General features: G+C 40.8%; 2 protein-coding genes and 1 pseudogene across 2 annotated transcripts in view; 1 reads left to right on the forward strand and 2 right to left on the reverse strand.

Annotated features, from left to right (window-relative positions):
- The window catches only part of ZAR1L (zygote arrest 1 like), an 89,888-nt gene that overhangs the window by 52,746 nt on the left and 13,827 nt on the right, over nt 1–23,315 (forward strand). The gene's annotated exons all lie outside the window — the stretch shown is intronic.
- The window catches only part of FRY (FRY microtubule binding protein), a 260,678-nt gene that overhangs the window by 16,157 nt on the left and 221,206 nt on the right, over nt 1–23,315 (reverse strand). The window contains exons 54-58 of the mRNA XM_077868184.1: nt 20,703–20,869; nt 19,130–19,319; nt 12,882–13,031; nt 11,656–11,754; nt 9,500–9,583 (exon numbers count right to left, since the gene is read on the reverse strand). Coding sequence (XP_077724310.1) covers nt 9,500–9,583; nt 11,656–11,754; nt 12,882–13,031; nt 19,130–19,319; nt 20,703–20,869 — 690 coding nt within the window. The remainder of the gene's footprint in view (nt 1–9,499; nt 9,584–11,655; nt 11,755–12,881; nt 13,032–19,129; nt 19,320–20,702; nt 20,870–23,315) is intronic.
- On the reverse strand, nt 519–7,499 carry LOC144295718 (elongation factor 1-alpha 1 pseudogene; annotated as a pseudogene).

Consider the following 23,315-nt stretch of genomic DNA (forward strand, 5'->3'; position numbering starts at 1 on the left):
AGTTTCTAATCCTTGATAGGAAAAAACACTTATTTTAAAGCTCTTTCTAAAAAAAAAATCTCTGGGTTATTATCAGTTTAATGTATTACACTTAATATAAGGTACAGTACACACACAAAACTTTTAAATGATTAGTATCTTCAAGCATGAAGCCTCACCACTAGTGACCTCCCCAATCCCTCCCCCTGTCCTCCAAGGGTCTCTTTCTGGCCTCACCTGTTATTAATATCACATGAGTTGGGCACACTGATGACTATTCTGCTTTTTGAGTAGTTTTTTGGACCTTGGCCATAAAAATCTTTCATAGGTTTCAAAGCTAAATATGTGAAAGCCTGTGATGTAGATGACACAGTCCGAAGTATTTACTATTTTCAAGAAAACTTTATGCTGGGGCAGCCCCGGTGGCTCAGCGGTTTAGCGCCTGCCTTTGGCCCAGGGTGTGATCCTGGAGACCTGGGATCAAGTCCCACATCGGGCTCCCTGCATGGTGCCTGCTTCTCCCTCTGCCCGCCCCCACCCCCCGCCCCCGTCTCTCTCTGTGCCTCTTATGAATAAATAAATAAAATCTTAAAAAGAAAACTTTATGCTTTGATGTTTTTATAACCAAACCTTAAGTACTGAAAAAACTGCTATTTTTCTGTTTTCCAAAACACAGCTGTAATCCAAGAAGTTCATCAGATCAGTTAAAGCAGAATGTCCTCTGTTCAATAAAGGCAAATGAGACTTTTTGACTCCAGCTTGGTGCTGAGGAATTTCATTGTCAACGAATTCCTCCCACTCAGTTCTCAAGGCACAAAACTGTATTTCTTGGGTGATGGCCAACTTGACGCACACCAGTTTTCTGTATTCTTAAACGCTCCTTTTTAGGTAGGTTGGTGCAAGCCGCCTTGATCTTTATTATCTCAGAATCCTTCCTAGGCCACAGGCTGGGGTCTTGTCTGCATTTAGAACTTCCAAAAAGATAGTGAAAAATGCCCTTTGTGGGGGGCGTATTATGGAATATGTTAAAACGTTTTATCCCTCCTGTACTGTTTTCCGTATCCAAGTTTTAAGAATAATCCCTTCATAAGTCTTTTTTAAAAATTTTAAAAAGATTTTATTTATTCACTCATGAGAGTCACAGGGAGAGAGAGACAGGCAGAGACACAGGCAGAGGGAGAAGCAGGCTCACTCAGGGAGCCTGACATGGGACTTGATCGCAGGTCTCCAGGATCACACCCTGGGCTGAAGGCGGCACTAAACTGCTGAGCCACCCGGGCTGCCCCCTTCATAAGTCTTTATGAATGTATTTATGTTTTGGTGACTTAAGATTCTTTTGAAAATGTCATGGTAATGTCATTTTATTTGGTCATAAGGATTTTCTTCAAGCCTTGTTCCTGTACTGCTAATATAACTTTATTTATAAATTGGGTTTAGAGGCATGTTTTCTCAGAATGAGAAAAAAATATCAAGAAACAAAGACATTAAGAAATGATAATAGAGGGTAGCTTAAAAGCCCAGAATAATCTAATTTTTGTTCATTAACAGTATCATAGCCATTCTTGTTTTTCTGTATGCTGCTTTGAAATGAGTTCTATGCTTATGACGTAGACAGGTAAAAAAATCGGAGAAATTTTTACCATGACAGAAGCTATAATGTACTGTAATAGCTATTATTTTCATCATATTTAATCTCTGAAAGCCATTAGTTTAAACGGGATCAAATTTAGACAACCTAGCCTAATGCTGCAGCTTCCTTACCCAATAATACATAGATGCGTCTAATCTCTTAAGTAGGTATAAACAGTATGTGCTTGCCTGTTGCTAGTATCACTTGAGTCTGGCACACTGATGACTATTATGTTTGCTGAGTAGTTTTTTTGGATTTTGGCCATGGATATCTTTCAAAGCTTTGAAAGACAAATACCTTTAAGCCTATGATACAGACTACACAGCCTGAGGTATTTACTATTTTTAAGAAAACTTTAAATTCATCAGACACTTTCTTTTAATCAGCACAGGGAAGAGGATTCCTTACACAAGAGTAATTGACTCTATCTGGAGGATGATGTTTAATGGGTTATAGTTCAACTGCAGAAACTGCAACTTGTCTTGTTCAATTTGTATAAGAACAGAGGTTGCAGGCTTCTTGTTCATTGATTATGCAGGGACGGGAAGGACCTAACTGAGAGGGATAGTGTCCAAAAAGACCTAGTAATTGGAATGATGATTTGAATATAAGATGAAATGTAGTAGGGCTAAATGGAAATTATTACACTTGAATCTGAAGAGTCAAATGTTCAAGTTGTCCTCAGAAATACCTGCTGAATTAGGAGTGTGCCAACTAAAATAACATAATGAGTGAAATGGAAACAGCTCCAGCTTTGCCGGGGCCAGCTCTGCAGGACCCAGGAGGTGAGCCATATTCATTAGTTACAGGGCTCAGACTCATGGTGCCATCCTAAGCACCTGGAGCTGGGGTTCTCCCCAACCCATATTTCTGTTAACTTAAACTAGCTAGTGATAGCCACTCTAGATGAATTCCACAGGAAGTGGAAACCCAAATTCTTAATCAGAAGTGCTGTTTTAGGTCATGAATAGTTTTGTTCCTGCGCTTGTGCAGGCTGAGAAAACATGGGTAAAGCAGTTTCTGCAGATCACACTCCTTGTCTTATGTTCTAGTCAGTGTATGCTGTGTGTTATTCTAGGAGAATGGCTATTATAATCACCCAGAAGCCTAAATCATTTACTAATCATGCCTGTCTTTTAAAACAAGCCTTCCCTCAAAAATTCTTCCCAAGTATTAGAAACACTATTTTTAAGAAACTGTTTTTTACATACACTGAGAATTCTTGAAAGTACACCCGAGTAAGCAGGTTGAGCAGACCGGCACTTGCTTGCGTCTTGTATACATGGAGATGTTTCTCACGCAGGCAAAGGAATAACACTCTCAAGCAGATGCTAGTGGGTGGCCCCTTTTTCTTGAAACATACAGCCCCTGTCTATCTGGCTTCCCCATTTAGAGGCCTTAAGTACAGAGATACATTTTTCTATTATAAGGAAAACAGCAGTCCAATCATGATGATTGGCACCCAGCTCTTGCCTTCAGGGTTAGGAATTCAATGTGCAGTGGGAAATGGTGGACAGCAGACCAGAGGGGCAAGCTCGCAGCTGCCCTGTAAGAAGGCAGGCCCCATGTCGCTGGCTCTTCTTTTTCAGAAATGGCATACTGTTGTAAAATTTTTATTTATTTATGATAGGCACACAGTGAGAGAGAGAGAGAGGCAGAGGGAGAAGCAGGCTCCATGCACCGGGAGCCCGACGTGGGACTCGATCCTGGGTCTCCGAGATCATGCCCTGGGCCAAAGGCAGGCGCTAAACCGCTGCGCCACCTAGGGATCCTGTGTGAGTGATTTTAATTTTAACTTTTGTTAAGTTTTTTTCTCATTTAACTTTTAATGCGTCTCAGAATTGTATGACAGATTTTTTGGTCAAGTTGTTTCCATTAAAAAGTACCGATTTAAAAAAAACTAATAAAAGTGCTATACACACACAGCCATACACACACACAAAGACAAATGGTCCGCAAAACATTCTCCTTTCCTTCTGAAGGTTTTACGATGCATTGTTATCATTAACCAGCTATTAAATTTAAATTGCCAATTGACACAAAAAGTTCTGAGACCATTCTTCCACCACTGATTAAGATTGGGGTGTCAGGTATTGGGGATAATATTCATTTAGCCTTCTGTTTGGCCTTGCCAGCTCCAGCTGCCTTCTTGTCCACTGCTTTGATGACACCCACAGCAACCATCTGTCTCATGTCACCAACAGCAAAACAGCCCAGAGGAGGATAGTCAAACTCTCAACAAACACAGGCTTGCCGAGAACCATATCAATAATGGCAGCATCACCAGATTTCAAGAACTTGGGCCCATCTTCCAGCTTTTTTCCAGAAGGAAGATCTATCTTCTTCCTTAGCTCAGCAAACGTGCAAGCTATGTGAGCTGTGTGACAATCCAGCACAGGTGCATATCCAGCATTGATTTGGCCTGGATGGTTCAGGGTAACGACATGAGCCATGAAACTGGCTGCTGCCATTGGTGTCACCAGTCACATTGCCACAATGAACATCTTTGACATATGTTCTTGACAGTAGAGTCTACACTGTCCCCAGGAAGAGCCTCACTCAAAGCTTCATGGTGTATTTCAGCAAACTTCACTTCAATTGTAACACTGACTGGAGCAAAGGTGACCACCATGCCAGGTTTAAGAACACCAGTCTCCACGTGACCCACAGGGACAGTACCAATAACCATCAATTTTGTAGACGTCCTAGAGATGCAGATGCAAGGACTTGTCAGTTGGTGGACAAGTTGGTGGCAGAATGCAATCCGGAGCTTCAAGCAGTGTGGTTCCACTGGCAATCCCATTTTTATGGGTGACTTTCCATCCTTTGAATCAAGGCATGTTAGCACTTGGCTCCAGCATGTTGTCACCATTCCAACCAGAAATTGGCACATATGCTGCTGTGTTGGAGTTGTGACCAATTTTCTTAATGTAGGTGCTATATTCCTTAATGATTTCCTTGTATCTCTTCTGGCTCTAGGGTGGCTAAGTGGAATCCAATTTGTTAACACCAACAATTAGTTGTTTTTCACCTAGTGTGTAAACCAGAAGGGCATGCCACAGGTCTGCCCATTCTTGGGGAAACCTGCTTCAAATTCACTAACACCAGCAGCAATGATCAGGACAGCCAGTCAGCCTGAGATGTTCCTGTAATCAGGTTTTTGATAAAGTCTTTGTGTCCTGGGGCATCAGTGATGGTCACACAATACTTACTGGTCTTGAATTTCCACAGGGAGATATCAGTGGTGATACCATGTTCATGTTCAGCTTCAGTTTATCCAAGACACAGGCATACTTGAAGGAGCCCTTTCCCATCTCAGCTGCCTCCTTCTCAAATTTTCGATAGTTCTTTTGTTGATCCCATCACATTTGTAGATCACACGACCAGTAGTGATAGACTTTTCCGAATCTACATGTCCAGTGACAATGATGTTGATGGGAGTCTTCTCCTTTCCCATTTTGGTTCAGGTTTAATGGTGGTTTTCACAACAACTGTGTTTTGGCAGGAAACCCGTTGCTAGTGATTTTAATTTTTAAATATCAGGCCAATTAAGAAAATATCATACAAGCATAATAAAACATGTCTGTGAATGGGGTTACAAGTGTCCAGATCACCTGTGTAACCTTTCTACATTATTTTGATGTCTGCAACTTCACGTTAAGAATAAAAGAAACTGGATAACAAATATTCCACACCTAGCAAGGAGTTATACTCTCTTCTACAAACCATTCCACAGTGACTTCTCACTTATGCCACATGTTTGGAATGACCAGAAATCAGCTTGTGGCAAGGACCAGATGGCGCTAGGTAGGGCTTGAGAGTGGGAAGACTCCATACACCTATGTGTACACTCTCTCCATTCTGGCAGACTGACCTAAGATCTCAAGAATTTACTTTGCTAAGTTCAGTAAACCAAGTACTAATCCTTTCCTAAAGACACATTTCTCTGAAACAGAAACACTTGTGTAACAATCATTGGCATGGTTATTCTGCAATCTACATTCAGACAATGATTCTGTGAATCATAAGGTCACTTTTCATCCCCATTCCATTTGTCTCCATGCAAAGGATGCTCAGAGTAACTGACAACTTCAAGGTGTTCCAGAAAACAGGGAACCTGACTAAACAAAAGAGTTGGAGAGAATCACTTGAGGATAAACTGTGCTCTGAGGTCAAACACTTGTTGGGTTTTACTTTGGGAGAGAAACAAATAAGTAGCTCTAATTGGCAAAATAATACCTGCCAACTCTGGACATAAGATCATTGTTTCATTGGAGTGACAACATCATCCATGGTCAAGGCCCATCTTTAGTATTGTGTAAAGATTTCCCCCTCATTTGCCCTCATAGCCCATTTTTAGCCTTGAATGTTATTTGTGATGGGAACACAGTTGTCTTTGTCTCTACAGTCCCCACTGTGCCCAGCCAGACCTCACATTTAGCAGTGGTTTAGGTAAGGTGGGTGGGATTAGAGAATGTGAGGTTTAAGCTGCATGCCCAGTGGCCAAATTACTTCCAAAGTCTACTAACAAAACAGAATTTAACGGGGTATCCCAGTGATTTAAAGAAATCACCCAGCCTTGCCTGATTCACCCTCTCTGAAAGATGGTATACAATTTGCTTTCCAGGCCAGCTTCAACTTCAGAATTGTCATATACAAAGGGCCAAAAGCATCTTCTTCAGGACATCTGTTCATTGTCTGAGTTCTCTGGTCATCAGTGTGTCCATGAGCCATGCAGGGGAACTGTAATGCACTGAGCTAATGCCAGTAATGGGAAGAGAGCAAGGTTGGTTTTGCAAAAATGCTGGACACATCAGACTCAAAATTTGGCCTTCTGTTGACCTTTTCCTAACAAGCCCACTCTCAGCCCTGCTGGGTGTTTTATGCAGGTTCCTAAAACCATACAGACATTTAGACAGATGCTGGATATTCTCCTCTAGCTGTTTTCTATGTGTATGTTTTTACCTTTAAACTAAGTTAGAGTAAGTTTGCCCTCTGGGAGAGGGGAGAACCTGGCCTGGAGAGGTAGCCTCTTAGCTTCAACTTTCTTATCTGGGAAAACTATTCCAAGGACTGCTGTAAAAGATCAAATGAGATTATATATGTACGGTGCTTGAAAACTATTAGTTTCTTCTTTCCATGTTTGTATTCTCAAGGCTTTATTATAAAGCTAACAGAGTTGCCACCTAGAGATACTTGAGTGAAGAAATGAAGTCTAAAAACAAGAAAAGGGATGAGAAGAAACAAGACTACAACATAGATGCACAGAAAGGGTGGGATGAGGAGGAAATGAAAAAGAAAAAACCAGCAAGAAGTGAAAAGGTTAAGCAAAAACAACAGAAATCTTTTGTGGAGGAACATGGAGAAGGAACAGGTGGGGCGGGGAGGAGCAACTGAACAAAAGAAACCCGCAAAAATAAACTATAAGCACAACAGAGACACATACTTGAAAACTGGAATGTTTGGGAAATAGGATAATTTAACTGGAAGTCCTGAGTGTGTAGATTTCACCAGGAAGCTATACACAAATGAACAAATAAATAAGAATTTTTTAAACCCTTGTCCTAAAAATCTGCAATGTATTAATGCATTTTCCTGACTGAGACTTGATTATAGAGAATATAAAAGATTTAGATGATTGAGGGTAAATGTTTAGGTAACTATTTTTATAGTCCATGAGACAAATAATACCATGAGCTGGACTAGGTTTTTGCTAATTGTAAGTCATAACTTAGTAACTTTTCTCTAGAATGAATTTATTTTAATAGCGGAGAATGGGGTAGGGAAGATTAGGCCTGGAATCAGAAGGCATGGGTCCTACTGGGTAGCTAAAAAAAAATCTGTAACATAGCTGGTGTGTGTGTGTATGTGTGCGTGTGTGTGTATACACACACATATAAATTATATATATATATATATATATATATATATATATATATATATATATATATAATGCATACTGTATTTGCCATATTGCTTCTGGGGTATGCTCATGGCACTGAATAACCAGTGAAAATCAGTCACAAGTCATTTGAGGCAGCACATCACAGATGCATACACAGGGACTGATGGAAAGGCTAGAGTCTGTTGTAGTTTGAATGGCACATTCTGCTACACTTACGGGATACAGCTCATGTGATGTCATAAAACCCATATTTAAAAAATGTAATGTAGATAAACCATTTGGTATGTACATTTGTCTGTTTCCAGAAGTTGTGGCCAGTCCATGTTTTTGCCTGTCACCTATCAACCATGAAGCTTTGGAGAAGTCAAGCTTATCTAGAATGGGGCTGCCGTTGCCTGCCTTGCTTCCCACACCCAGGAAGATCAATGACTTAGGGATATGCAAGTTTTCTGAAAGACACAGTGTGAAATATAAATGTGTCCTCAAGAAGGGCAGTGATGTGGAAATGCTACCCACATGTTAAAACCCTACCTAGATATTTGTCAGCCTTGTAGTTTGCTTGTTAAATCTTGTACTTCTTCACTAACACTTACCAAGGGGCTCTCACCTAGGGACTCACCCACAGTAAGGACAGTTACTCTTGGGACTACAAACTTGTTCAAAATAATCACTAGATTGAATTGAACCACGAGTACTCTGTTGAAAATTTTAATCCCTCTTTGTTTTGTTTTGTTTTTATACCTTAGAGAAGCACTGTTTCTAACATAGGAAGATGGTTTCTCATCTTCTGAAGGGTACAGAATCCAGAATGCTTTTTTCGGTAGTGGTGATGTAATTCCAAGGTAGCACCTGACAGGGCAGCAGCTTCCTCACCTGACTTCCCTAATCCACTCTGGCACACTTCAGCCTTTTTTTTACAGTAGAATGCGGGAGCCTAAATCTGATGATCCCCACCCATTAAAACATTTCAATTGCGTACCATTGCTGTTAAGATAAACACCCAAGCCCCATACAGTCTGGCTTCTGCTAGCTTCTCCAGACTCTTAAACTTTTCTCCAAGTTGCTTTCTGCACTAGCAGCCACACAGGCTCTCTTCAGTTCTTGCAAAGGGCCATGTCCCCTTACTGCCTCAGGGCCTTTGAACAGGCTCCCTACTCACTCCCCTTCACTGGCTACCTCACTCTCCCTTCACTTGGCTCATATTTGAGATCTCCACTTAGATGGCACTTCCATGGAGAAGTCTTCTCAGAACTGCCCTCCCCATTTGATCAGGTTCCCTTGCTACCATCTTGCGTAGCTTATGGTCCTTTCCTTAATAGCACTTAGTGCCATTTGCACCTATATGATTTTTGATTAATGTCTGTCTCCCTGACAAGATTGGAACCTCCACAAAGGTGCAGGCTTGTCTGTTGTTCATTATCATATCCACCATGTGGACCACATAGGAGACACTTCGTACGTGACTGTAGAATGAATGATTTTAATCCATTCATAGTCTTCTGCCCCATTGCCTTGACAATACAGCACACATTTACAAGTTAGCTGGTCTGAGGTGTGTACTTAAAGCAATTCTAAATGAGAAGGAAAAAAAAAAAATCTGTTTTAGAGTAATTGCTGAAAGATCACCAAAGATTTCTTTCACTGAAAACAGTGATTTGGTGAAGAATGAATGAAATTTGGTTTTATATTCTAAATGAAGAGCAGATTTATTAGAAAATGATTAGTATAGTTAAATGATGTCCAGCAAAAAAGATCATTTTTATACCTCTGGTTTTCCAAAAAAGATGACTCCCCTTCCACAAATCCCATCAACACACAGTCATGCTTGGCTTGAACATCGGTCTTACTCTATTGGCTTCTTGGGGATGTATGGGGTGACCCATTGTGTGTCTTCCTTTCTCATGCTTTGTGCTTCTTGGGTGGATCAAAATCAACACACGGTGTCAGAGCACAAAAAAAGATACATTCTAACAGATTTTTATTACCTTTTCTTCCGAGTCCCCTGGTTGACAGGTAATTACTCCATCTCTTGATCCTCCTGCAAATGTTGCCTTACAGTTTGCAAGCCACTATTGTCAGAAAGATGCAGACATAGGTAAAATCAGTGATGTCCTGAGAACATTTTTATCATCAATCCTGTCAGAGAAAATTGATTAAGCTTCTAATCACAGTACTATAAAATTTTGCTGTAATAACTTTTTGAAAGTATTTTTTTCTGGTTAAAGATGAACTATTTGAGATTAAACAATCTATTCATATGGGTTCAGTGATGCTCACTTAAATATATAATTTCAACATTTCATTCATTCCTGGAGGATGGTTTCACCAGACCATTCATTCCTAATTTATGTATAAACTTGAAAAATCATATATACTTAGAAACCTTTCATATGATTGAAATTTGGAGAGAAAACCAATACTTCCTCACAGGCTGGGTGATTCCATGGACCATGCAACCTGACTCATGGCCCACCTACCTCTCTGTTATATTGGGTGGCTTCTATGAGGGCAGGTCTACCTTAATGTAAGAAAGGCTGTTAAAATAACAGCTCAGCTATTTAGAGGTTCCGCCATCCTTAAAGTATCTGGGATAATAAGTAATACAAATGTGGAAAGGAACCTCTGAGCACAAAACAGTAAGCACTGAAGAACTGAAATTCATATCTGACATCAAAAGATTAGTTTGTTCACCAAGTAGAAAGATTATTATTAACTGATGGAGAAGCTGGAAAGCCACGATCAATAAAGAGCCCCAGAAAGAGAAGACAATGGGAATTGTTATAGTAGCATGTCAGACAGAACTCTCACCCTTGGATAGGATCATAAAAAGATCAACAGCAACAATAACAACAAACAAAAAGCAAGTGATTTTATAATGAATGTCTTCTGTGTGTGAGGCACTGGGCAGTTATATAGGTTATTTCTATTTTAAAGGTAATACTGTGTTGTGTTTAAAAGCATGGACTTTTGAATCTCATAGACCTGGGGTTCAATACCAACTTTCCACTTCCTAGCTATTAAGGACAATAATAGCAACTCCAAGGTAGTTGTGAGCATTGCATGATTTAATTTAAGAAATATAGCTCTTATCAGGTTGTTGGATACCTAGATAGGACACAGAAAATGATACATGCTATGACTATTATAATTGTTATATCCTTATAACAATTCCACAAATTAGTTATTATCACTGTCTTATAGATGAATCTGAGATGAGGAGGTAAGTAACTTATCCAAGGTCACTAACCCTTAAGTAGCTGAGCTGTGATCTGAACCCACGTCCATCTGATTTCAAAATTCATGCCTTTTCTATAGTGTTTGGCATATTATAAGAAGTGTCCCACAGATATTACACACAATTACTTGTCAGAAATCAGGGGGGTTCTGCGGGTCTGGTTTCTGGATCATTTCCGTCTCTAACATTTTACAGTCTAGAGCTATGAAGGAAAAAGAGAGTAAAGAGCAGGAGTTGAGACCAAGAGAAGCAATGGGGTCAGGGAGAGGCAGCTACTGACAGTAGTTAAAAGGAAGAGCTGAGACCCACCCCATCTAGTTCCAGGTGAGGCAAACAGTGGGAGGAAGTAATTAACAATTGTTAATTGTTAATTACAATGATCTCAGATAAGTTAATGACATTGACAAGGAGATATATCAAGCAGATACCTATGTTTCCCAGTTTCTGGGTAGGGGAATTATGGGGTTAAAAATGAAAGCTGCAGGGATCCCTGGGTGGCTCAGCGGTTTAGCGCCTGCCTTTGGCCCAGGGCGTGATCCTGGAGACCCGGGATCGAGTCCCACATCAGGCTCCCTGCATGGAGCCTGCTTCTCCCTCTGCCTGTGTCTCTGCCTCTCAATCTCCCTCTCTCTCTCTCTCTCTCTCATGAATAAATAAATAAAATCTTTAAAAACAAAAAAGAAAGCTGAAAGCCTCTTTTGTAGGCATCATTTCTGTATAATCCATACTGTTGACAGTTCTACCACTATTAAATTGGAATTGCAGTCCCTAACAGAGGAATAGATGAAATCTGTCTTCTTCTAAAGATCCTTTCATAGATTAACCACAACACCTCCCCAGGACTTGCACTGGTGGGGTTCATTTGATTTTAACTGAATGTATGTGCACAGAAACACAAAAACTTACTGAGAGAGTGGCTTCTTTTCTATTGTTGTAGGTATCCAAATATTCCTGCAGTTCTAAAACACTGAACTTGAGCTTGTCCAGAAGTCCACAAGAAAGGAGCTAAAGACAGGAAAATCATTTGTATATAAGCAAATAGAAACATAACCAGACACAGGCATGGCTACAGAGCTAGAAATGAGAAGTATATTTAGAAATAATGTGGGGACCAGTGCCTCGTTTATAGTGAGTTGTACAATGTATAATTTTGCTCTACTATAAACTGCAATGGCAATTGAATACTAGCTCTCTAATCCAAATCTCCTATGAAAATACCCAGTTTTCTCTGTATTGGTACAGACACTCAAATCTTAACAAGTGTTCTGTAGGAGCCCACATTAAATACATCCATTTTATGCATGAACTGCAGTATCTTCATATAGTAAAACTCCAAGTAGTGTGAAAACAGAACTCCAAACAGACTTTCAAACTGATTTTATAGTTAATTTGAACTTTAATCATTTATGATAGAATGATTTCTCTTATTGTATTCCTTGCTGCAAGGTAGCTAACTACCAAGTTCTCGGAAAGACCAATTCTTCAGAGACTTTTGAAATCAAAGCACATCTGCATTGGTTCTGAACTCAGTAATTAGTCAGCATATGAGGCGGTTGTGTGATATGCATGGGGGCATAAGCCCTCAAAGAGCTCAGCCATCAGGCAGGCTTAGAGTTTTATATTCATAAAGTCATGATTTAGTCATCCAGAGGATGTTCTAATCAACCCTCAAACTCATCACTTGCAGTTTGGGCTGGATGAATCCCTCCAGGGGGTGATCAGTCTCTATCTGAGACTTGGGAGTGAGGAAAATGAGTACATATCACCTCTGAAGACCCAGCTGGCTGGCCAACCCGGCATTGTGGGGACAGTCTAGGTGAGCTCTAGAGGTTTACTCACCTATTCATGGCTGTCAAAACCAGAGCTATTGGAGAGAGGTGCCAAGGACACAGAGGGAGTACTGAGGTAGATTTTTCTCCTGATTCTCTGAAATGACTTGGCTTTAGCTAGTAACATACAGTCATTTCTATGCAGACTCAGGCCTTTGGGGGTCATGTCACAACATGGCACTGCTCGCAAATACCAACAGTATCTTTCAGACAAACCACAACACAAGGATGCTCCCTGGGGGTTCCACACCTTAGTAAGCTGGGCTGATCATTTGCCACCAGAGCAGGATTGGGGGTACTCACAGTTTCAGCATCCACAAAGAGTGTAGGACATTCGGAGCAGGAGGTGAGCATCTGAGAAGAGCTGACAAACTTGGACCCAATTCCCCGGAGATTGTCTCCAAGGTAACTGGCAGCATCACAGGTTAGGAAGCAGAACCTTTTCTGAATATTCTGAAAGGCAGAATAATTATCATTTTTAAAGGGCAAGTTTTAACTTAGGCACTAGAAAAACCTATTTTGTAATCTTTATAAAAATATCAAATGAGCATGGGTCCTCAGGGAGAGGCGGAGGAGATAGGGAGTAGAGTGAGTGTTGGTCTTAAGTAAATAATCACCTAGTGTGGAAAAAATTTCTTCTTAACGTGTCATTTTCCAGAATGTAGATGCTTCTATAATCTTTAAGTAAATGGTGCTTTTCTTTTTGCTGATGCTCAGAGCTGGTCAGCAGCTTGAGTCCTCCTCACTCGTCTGTGAGAAATTACTTAGAATACGTCAATGCATGCGAGTTAGGAAAAGTCATGGGATGTAACCCTTTTTTGTTCCCCAAGATCACAGCTTCTTGAGAAGGAGCACCAAAATAGTGCCATTCAAGCCTCTGAGAAGTGGAAGTAAATGCTACGTGGGTCTGGAATAATATCTCCCTCTGAGAGCAAGTCTACTCTGGTGTCTGTAACTCTGTCCCATAGTGTTGCATATGTTGACTCATTAATCCTCACAACAGGGTAAAGAAATCAAGGTTCAGACATGACTTACCTAAGGTCATGCACCTAGTAAGTCACAGTGGAAGGGTGAGCCTGACCCCAGAGCTCACATTCCTTCCACAAATCTACAAATCTTCCTAGGAGCTAGTTTCTCCTATACTGCCTGAGGACAAAACCAGAATTAGGAAGAATCTGAGTCATTGTGTCTGTGTCAGTGCCAAAAATGGGAACATTTTTAAGCCCTTAAGCTTCCAACAAACAGTATCTTTTTAAAAAAAATTTATTTAAATTCAATTTGCCAACACATAGGATAACACCCAGTGCTCATTACATCATGCCAACACATAGTATCTTTAACAAAAAGAACACAATATTTAACCAAAAAATAATTCCAGTCCTAGGCAATGGCTTTCCTCAAAGAGATGTCATATCTTTTGAGTTGTGGAATCTAATCCAGGAGAAATCCTCTCTGCCCCTTTGGGAGGAAAGCAGCGTATCTCCAAACAACAGAAGGCTGGTTCTTTATACTTCATATTAGAAAAATGCCAACTATGTTGTGTATTAATGATTTTTTACTTAATAAATGTGAAAAATTTGGCATAACACATAGCATACACGTGTCTTTGTGGTGTTAAGTTAGTTTTACGTGTAGTTAGGAAAAAGAAAAAAACCTGACTGAATGTTAGAGCAGAAAGGAACTAGCAGGGCCATGTCTAGCATCGTACACCTAGTTGAGCAGCAGAGCTGGGAGGAGGATTCAGGTCTGCTAAGAGTTTGGGATTCTTTCCATTTTATCTAAGGATAAGGTGAGGTCTGGGAAGCTCTCTGTCAGGGAACTTTAGAGCCTCTTATAAAGGCAGGTGATATTTAGGGGATATACACTCAGTTCTGTCCTTCCATATAAACACATCCTGTAATTGGTGGCACGGTATGATACAATGACAACATTCTAACAGAGAAGCAGCAGTAAGGACATAAGATGACTGAGACACTGGGAAAGATGTCCACACTAGACCATCAGAAATCAGTTCCTCGCTTTTAGAACCAAATTATTCTGGCAAATACTTCTTCTCTATCCTCTCCAAAACCCAACTAAATACAAGGGAAATGTGGCCTTCAGACTCACGGGAAAATGTTGGAAAACTGAACAGACATGGTGTGGACATAAGAACAGCTTAATAGACTGCATGCCTGAAATGTATTTCATTTCCAGCATATTTTATTAATACCTATTTTGTGACTAATATTGCTCTCAATCACATAGCATTGGATAACAATTGAGAGTTCTTAAGGCTACATGTGATATATATATTTTTAAGATTTATTTAAGAGAAAGAGTGTGCACGAGTGGGAGGAGGGGCAGAGGGACAAGCAGCCCAATGTGGGGCTTGATCCCAGGACTGTGGGATCATGACCTGAGCTAAAGTCAGACACTTAACTGACTGAGCCACTCAGTCACCCCAAGACTAAATGTAATATTAAAAACTGAAATAAAAGGTACACATTTGTATGGTTATTATTGCAGATAAGCTCCCTAGGGATTCATCTAATATATGAATGGAAAAATAAAGTCCAAACCCAAAAGTGCCCTCTATGCAAGGGCCCAGCCCCACTGCCCAGCTCATGTGACAATTTGCTGATCTACTGGCATTAAGTCAGAGGTCTGTTTAAGATTTTCCACTAAAAAAGATTCCCATTCATTCTTCCTATGTTTATTAAGCACCTATTGTATGTTAGCACCTGTGCCAGCTGCAGGGGAATCAAAGTAAGACACCGTTACTTGCTTCTCTGGGGGAAAGAGACAATAGTAATTTTTAATTGAATGCAACAGACATGTGATGTAACCGCAATGTGCTTGAGAACACAGGTGACAGAGAGGGAGAGAGAAAGGAAGGCTTCATTTGCTTAAGTGAGCTCTAATCAGGGGTTTGCGCATCACTGGTAGTACAGCTGAGGGCAAAGGGGAGTTAGCCATGTTAGGTAGAGGGAAAGTATTGCTCAAGACTAGAAAATTGAGCACGAAGAGTCTAGTGACTGTAATAAGAAAAAAAATACTACAATAGCCAAACTTAAAATATTAACCATTCACCATTATTTTAAAATCGATTTAAGAACAATATAAAAAATAAATTACTTTGTTCCTAAATCCTTAACAAGTAAATCTACCTCATGTGGTAACTTTCTCATGGTTTGTTTTAACATTTCAGTGTGGCCTAACATTAGTGTTTCTGGAGTTCTTATCTCTCAGCAAACAATTGCTTTCTGTCTTAGGCCTCACAACACCTCCCACTCCCAGTTAATTCCAGACACAACCTTAGTTTGTTCAGTCAACTTTCTAAAAGATTTCACTGAAACTAAACTGGAAACTTGAGAGAGAACAGCACAGTAAAAGTCAATGTGAGAAACCGTAGCTATTAGTACTCTTGGTATATAATTCTCCAAAAATGGGTCATAAAAAGGGCCATGGGGCTCAAAAGCAGACTTGACTTTTTATAGTAACTACACTGCAGCTTCCTGAATCAGAAAAATTTTAAGGCAGACGATCCTCCTTTCAATAGAATTCTTTATTTTCCTGCCTTTCCCCTCTGCTATGGCTCTTCTTGATGGTAATGGACCCGTGAGTGGGCCCATCCCTTGGTCCCGCCAAGTTACTGTCCCTCTCTTATGATATACTCAACAGAACTCAGCCTGTAAAATCCTCATCCATCCATTCATTAGCTCATCACTCACGTCTACTGAAGACGGGAACAACATGGTCCCTTTCTATGTTTCCCTTGTATTATTAGTGGCAATTCTGTGTTGGAAGTTATCAAATACAAGTTTGGAAAAAATGCTGGAAGGAAGGCATTTTCATTATAGGAAAATAGGAACTTGAAAGAAAGGAAAAAGAAGTGTGTGTGTGTGTGTGTGTGCATGCGCGCACGTGTTTGTGGAGAAGGCATCCATAATCTCATCACCCAGAGTAAACTACAGTGAATGGCTAGTGTAAAATCTTCACTATTTTATAGATATTTTATTTTTATTTATTTTCATTTTTTTAAATTTATTTTTTATTGGTGTTCAATTTACTAACATACAGAAAAACCCCAAGTGCCCGTCACCCATTCACTTCCACCCCCCGCCCTCCTCCCCTTCTACCACCCCTAGTTCGTTTCTCAGAGTTAGCAGTCTTTACGTTCTGTCTCCCTTTCTGATATTTCCCACACATTTCTTCTCCCTTCCCTTATATTCCCTTTCACTATTATTTATATTCCCCAAATGAATGAGAACATATAATGTTTGTCCTTCTCCGACTGACTTACTTCACTCAGCATAATACCCTCCAGTTCCATCCACGTTGAAGCAAATGGTGGGTATTTGTCATTTCTAATAGCTGAGTAATATTCCATTGTATACATAAACCACATCTTCTTTATCCATTCATCTTTCGTTGGACACCGAGGCTCCTTCCACAGTTTGGCTATCGTGGCCATTGCTGCTATAAACATCGGGGTGCAGGTGTCCCGGCGTTTCATTGCATTTGTATCTTTGGGGTAAATCCCCAACAGTGCAATTGCTGGGTCGTAGGGCAGGTCTATTTTTAACTCTTTGAGGAACCTCCACACAGTTTTCCAGAGTGGCTGCACCAGTTCACATTCCCACCAACAGTTTAAGAGGGTTCCCTTTTCTCCGCATCCCCTCCAACATTTGTTGTTTCCTGCCTTGTTAATTTGCCCCATTCTCACCGGTGTGAGGTGGTATCTCATTGTGGTTTTGATTTGTATTTCCCTGATGGCAAGTGATGCAGAGCATTTTCTCATATGCATGTTGGCCATGTCTATGTCTTCCTCTGTGAGATTTCTGTTCATGTCTTTTGCCCATTTCATGATTGGATTGTTTGTTTCTTTGGTGTTGAGTTTAATAAGTTCTTTATAGATCTTGGAAACTAGCCCTTTATCTGATATGTCATTTGCAAATATCTTCTCCCATTCTGTAGGTTGTCTTTGAGTTTTGTTGACTGTATCCTTTGCTGTGCAAAAGCTTCTTATCTTGATGAAGTCCCAATAGTTCATTTTTGCTCTTGTTTCTTTTGCCTTCGTGGATGTATCTTGCAAGAAGTTACTATGGCCGAGTTCAAAAAGGGTGTTGCCTGTGTTCTTCTCTAGGATTTTGATGGAATCTTGTCTCACATTTAGATCTTTCATCCATTTTCAGTTTATCTTTGTGTATGGTGAAAGAGAGTGGTCTAGTTTCATTGTTCTGCATGTGGATGTCCAATTTTCCCAGCACCATTTATTGAAGAGACTGTCTTTCTTCCAATGGATAGTCTTTCCTCCTTTATCGAATATTAGTTGACCATAAAGTTCAGGGTCCACTTCTGGATTCTCTATTCTGTTCCATTGACCTATGTGTCTGTTTTTGTTATTTTATAGATATTTAAAAAAAAAAGAATACTATACCTACTGGTTCTTTAAAGCTAACTTTCTCTTAAACTCTATGGTAACCATGCTTCCATGCCAGTAAAACTTTACTAAAACCTTCTCTCTCTTTCTGGCTGAGTATTATTCCCAGCACTGCCACTTTCTAGCTGGGATCTGCTTCAAATACAGTTACAGGGCCAGTTAACTCCAATGCTGATGGAAGACCTTTGGGTTTCTTAATAAGCTGTGTTTCTCTTCTTTTGCTGCCTCCCACCTCTGCCAATCATTTAATGACATTTGGAGAAAGTTCAGAGCAAGATACATAGAGAATCTGACAGGAATTTGCACACCAACAGACAGGCAGGCATAAGAATAAACCTTTTCACCCATCAGAAGTCGAGTCCCCTGCCTCTCTTTGGTTCAGTAATTGTTGTGTGTTTGGGGATAACAAGTGAAATCTGAAGGCGTCCACCCAGCAACTGCTACATTGAGCTGTGGGCAAGATGCCACTTAGTGCCTGGCAGAGGGATGGAGAGCCAGCCTTCCCTCTGCTGGCCAAACTCAGTACTGCAGCACTCTGGAGGAAGGGGCACCTGGTTCCCATTTGTGCAGAGGTGGGACAGACTAACTAGCCAGGCTGTGGTTCACCCAGGAGAAGCCAAGTATGACCTGTCATGTGTTCAGAAGCATCTACGAGGAGAAGCACATATTCATAGCTATGGCTGACACGTTTAAGGAATTCATTGAGGGGGTGGCGGGTAGGGAGAGAAGAAAGACAATGAAAGGATAAACAAGAATAATGAAGAAAAACGAGAGATACGGGAAGTGTCAGAGGAAAGACGGGATGTGGGATAGGCTTGGCAGAAGACACAGCTCAATGGTCTAGTTTCATGCTTGCCTGGGACTCATGACATCAACCAAAGCCAGAATGGCCTAAGTGAACAGTACGGCAATGAAGACTACATCTATGCGGCCTTGGCCTTCGCAAGATGAGTGTGAGAAGGTTGAGCAGATTACAGTTAAATGGAAGAAAGACTGAAATTAGAGGCAATTGAGGGAGATCTGGAGTAGAAAACAGGGCAACCCTGGAATGAAACCACCACCCCTCTGGAAACCAGAATCGGCTGCCCCCCTAGGAGATGCAGTCCTCTCAGCCCGAGCCCCATACCTTAAACAAGGAGGAGAACACATGAAATGTATACACAGCACAGGAGCCATCCGAGTCGCACATAAGCTGGTTGATGTGGCTGCGCCAAGCTTCCTCTGCATCATCACAGGCTGCCGGCTGAAATGCAGCAAGGATGGCCGAGAAGAAGGGCGAGGGAGGAGGGGAAACTCCCCTGTCCCCTTCTCCGAAGCTAGGAAAGATGAAAACAACCCTGTCAGGAGGTGCCATTTCCCTTCTGTACTTGGTCATCTCAGCTCTAGGCCTGCCTGCTGTCCTGCCCACTCTGCTCTCGGGGGTGGCTCTGGGGACTCATCTCTTTTCCGCATCTTCCACATTCTTGTCTGAATCTAGTAGAGAGAATTTTCACCTCTAGAATTTCTGGGACCCCTCCCCTTCTGACTTCCTTTATAGTGAGTCGGGACCTGCCTTCTCATTTTCCCAGTGGCCATTCTCCAGACACATAAACATTACTTTTGGCACTTTGGCTCCTTTTCACTTTTCATTATGAACCATTAGAACAAAAATTTGGAATCTTTTAACTTGCCCCTTGTGGGGGTGATTATTAATGACTGCACATGCATGAATGCCCAGGAGGGGAGGGTGGAGGGAAAAAAGGAAATGAAAGGACAGAAGCGCAAGGTGAGGGACATATTGAGGAATGAAGCAAGGAAAGATAAGGAACATGGGTGAAAGGTCAGGTTCTTCTCTATGCACTATTACTTTCAGCTTTCCCTTCCAAGAGCAGATACTGCTCACCATAACAGAAGGTCTTTGTCTAGCCATATCAAAAGCTACTAGTTCTATTACACATTCAGAAGAGAGATACTAGGATTCTGACTTTCTTCTCCAGAAGTAAATCTGTAGCTTTATCACTTGTGATTTATTCTAGACACTTCAATAGCAATGTTTTGCTTTGTTTTAAGTGGGCTCAATGCCCAGTGTGGAGCCCAATGCAGGGTTTGAACTCATGAGCCTGAGATGAAGACCTGAGCTGTGATCTGAGCCAGACACTCAATGGACTGAGCCACTCTGGCGCCCCTGCATTAGTGTTTTTATCTATTCCTCTCTATTCTTGTTTATTTGTGTTCTCTGGCTATATCTCACTAGTCTCAGGAATACCAGCCACTGAGCTGAAAAGCCACCCACTTAAAAAAAAGTAGGTATGTAACTTATAAAGAGCCTCCTGTTCTTGTCTTTTAACTCAGAGTGTAAAGAACTCCTCATTTGCAAGGTCTGCCAGTCTTGCTTATCTTCAAGGCTTGCAAGGCTTGGACCAAGTCCCCAGGCCCTTCTTTGGCTTTTGAGTTACTCTACTAGGATTTATGTTGTTCTGTGTTACTCTCCGGCTTTAGGAGGCACATGAGTACCGGTTTCAGTTTCACCTAAGGTCCTGTGCCTAGGTTGGGGGACTCTGACCAGCTGAGAGCCTTCGCGGAGTCAGAAGTCAATTTGGACTCTTGATTAGGAAGTCCCAGCAATGCCCATGTGACCTTGCACTTGGGATACAATAGTGAATGCGATATAATGTGCCCAGTACGCTGTCACCACTCATTTCCACCAGGGGCTTCTCTACCTTGCAAGAGTAAACTGGTCCAGTGCTCTATTGCCTTTTTCTTCTGCCTCAGTCATATCCAGGCTAAAGCTACCACTGCATTCGAAAGTTGCTGGGAGTTCATTGACAGAACTAGAAAGATCGTCCTCATGTACGGCCGTGTCCTCTCCCTCCTGAACAGCTTCAGCCTGGAAGAAGAAAAAAGGGAAAGAATCCCCAGCATGTAAGAATAGATTTGGGAAAACCTATTAAACTAAAGGAAAAATAAAAGAGACAAATCCTGACAGTGAGAGAAATCAGGGACATTGATTTTCCAGCTATAACTGGACTTGGGATTTCTCCAAAATACTGTTCATTCTTTACCTTCTTTTCCATCTTGTCCACAATAGTTTCCAAAGAGGTTCTCAGGAAATTGCCATATCTGACCCAGGATTATGGGAGTATAAATGCTAAACTTGGAAACAACCACAGAGACCCTCGGTCCAGCCCTCACATTTTATAGGAAACTCATGTGTGGGAAAGGGACTTAGCCAACACTGAGTAGATAAATGAGGGCCTCTGGATTCAGAGCTCTTTCTACCATACGACCCCCACTTCTAACGTGAGCCTATCCAGAGGGAACTCTCTGATACAGAATTCCTTTACCTATGGAAACTGGAAGGCCTCTGGATTCAGAGCTCTTTCTACCATACGACCCCCACTTCTAACGTGAGCCTATCCAGAGGGAACTCTCTGATACAGAATTCCTTTACCTATGGAAACTGGAATTTAGAATCATCAGTGATTGGTATGTAAATGCTCAAGATAACCTGCAGGGTGAATAAGTGGTCCATGGTTGTTCACTGCACCTACCATGTTGACAGGCCTTTCCATACTGGAAATCCTCTAAGGCCCATTTACATACATGCTTTGCTCTTGGAACCCTCCCTCCCCTGGAGATAACGGATAAGAGAGTCTGCTCTCACATTGCTGAAGATGTAGAATGAGTGGTGAAATGCAAGAGCTCTAGGTCAGGCAGAGCTGGGATCAGTGAGGGGCAGGAGACAGACACAGTGAGAGCAATGGAAAAAGAGGCTGGGTTTGAATGTAGGCCAGGAGTAATCAGTTCGAGAACTGACTGTTCTGTAGGAGAGGAAGGAAGGCAGCTGGGTTACAGACCAGAAGAGGAGAGGAAGACACGTTTCAGTGAGTCATTTTCTTAAAACCAAGGCAAGGCGAAAAGGAAATATGTATGAATTTGAGCATTATCACAGGTTGCTGTCTGGCCACCCAGTTAGTATTTTGAATCTAGGATTAATAGAGAAATTAAGAGGGGTGTTTAAAGATATGTTAGGGAAACAAGATATCTCATGTCTTTGAAGGAATTGCTCATAAATAGCTGAGTTTCAGAGCTTATCCGTATCTGCTTTTTCCAGCTTTTTAAAACTACAGTGGTGCCATCGAGACTGGCCGCCGGTGACTGGTCTGGCTTATTAGTGTACATAAACTTCATCTATTAGGGGAGGACTGAGTTCTCACAAAAATGTCCTTTATTTTCCCTTTCTAACATCACAGCTATATCACACATTGCAGAAACCCAGCTCATGTGGAAAACAGAGAGAGCCTTTCAGAAATAAGACTTGACTTTTCCTTGATCAAGTTAGATGATTTCTGTGTGAGTTTATAAATATATTACCACTCAGGCCGTGCTTTCTATTGGAAATCTATGTAGTTTAGCAACCAAAATAGAAAAATTGAGAAAATGGCTATTCTAAGGCTGAGAAATATCAAAATATCAAATGTTAATAACTGCACATTTATGTCCTTTCCATGAAATTTAATTTCTTAATCTTAGGATTCTGGCATTTTAATCTCAGACAAGTTTTCTCTCTGGACCTTTTTTGGCTAAAAAAAAGGACTGTGCTGACTCTCAGAATCCTGACTGTATTCCTTTTGCACTGAGGTTCTCTTAGAAATAATTCCTCAAGCATCAAAATTTTTAAGTGATTGTGATTCGGTTGGCTGTCCTTTGTTTAAAGTGACATAGATTTCCCTGGACCTCAGATCTGTTTTAAGTGCACTGTAAAAGAATACACAACAGCCAGTATATATTTTTCTCATTAGAAATATCAGAAAGAATATACTTTTATACATGTAAAGAATTATAACTTTCTCTTTCGAACTTGTACTACCATAAGCAAACTCAGGATAAAGGACACCTACTACCAACAGCAGTAGGTTATTTTGGTATTTGTAATATAAGAAAATAAAATTCTATATTAATGGCATATATGTGGGCACTTATTTGAACACAGTGTGAAAGTGGATAGTTTTATGGTTAGGATAGTTTAGGGAAATTTTGACAAGATTGACTTTAAATGAAATATACATTGTTAGCTTTTTAAATATCTAATCTTTTAAATAAGAAAACTATATCCATTACTTACTTTTCTCCTCAGTCTGGCTAGAACAGTTTTGTTTAAATCTGGCATAATATTGTGATTAACACTGAAAATTCCAATAGTATCCCAAAAGGCCAGAATGGAATCAATGTACAAATTGTATAACTGGTTCCTACATAGGAAAAAATTTCCCCAAATACATGCAGACACCCACACCTCACTTAGCATATTGTTTTATAAAAGTCATGACAAA

Source organism: Canis aureus, chromosome 24 (assembly GCF_053574225.1).
Source record: "Canis aureus isolate CA01 chromosome 24, VMU_Caureus_v.1.0, whole genome shotgun sequence".
In the NCBI taxonomy this organism is placed as follows: domain Eukaryota; kingdom Metazoa; phylum Chordata; class Mammalia; order Carnivora; family Canidae; genus Canis; species Canis aureus.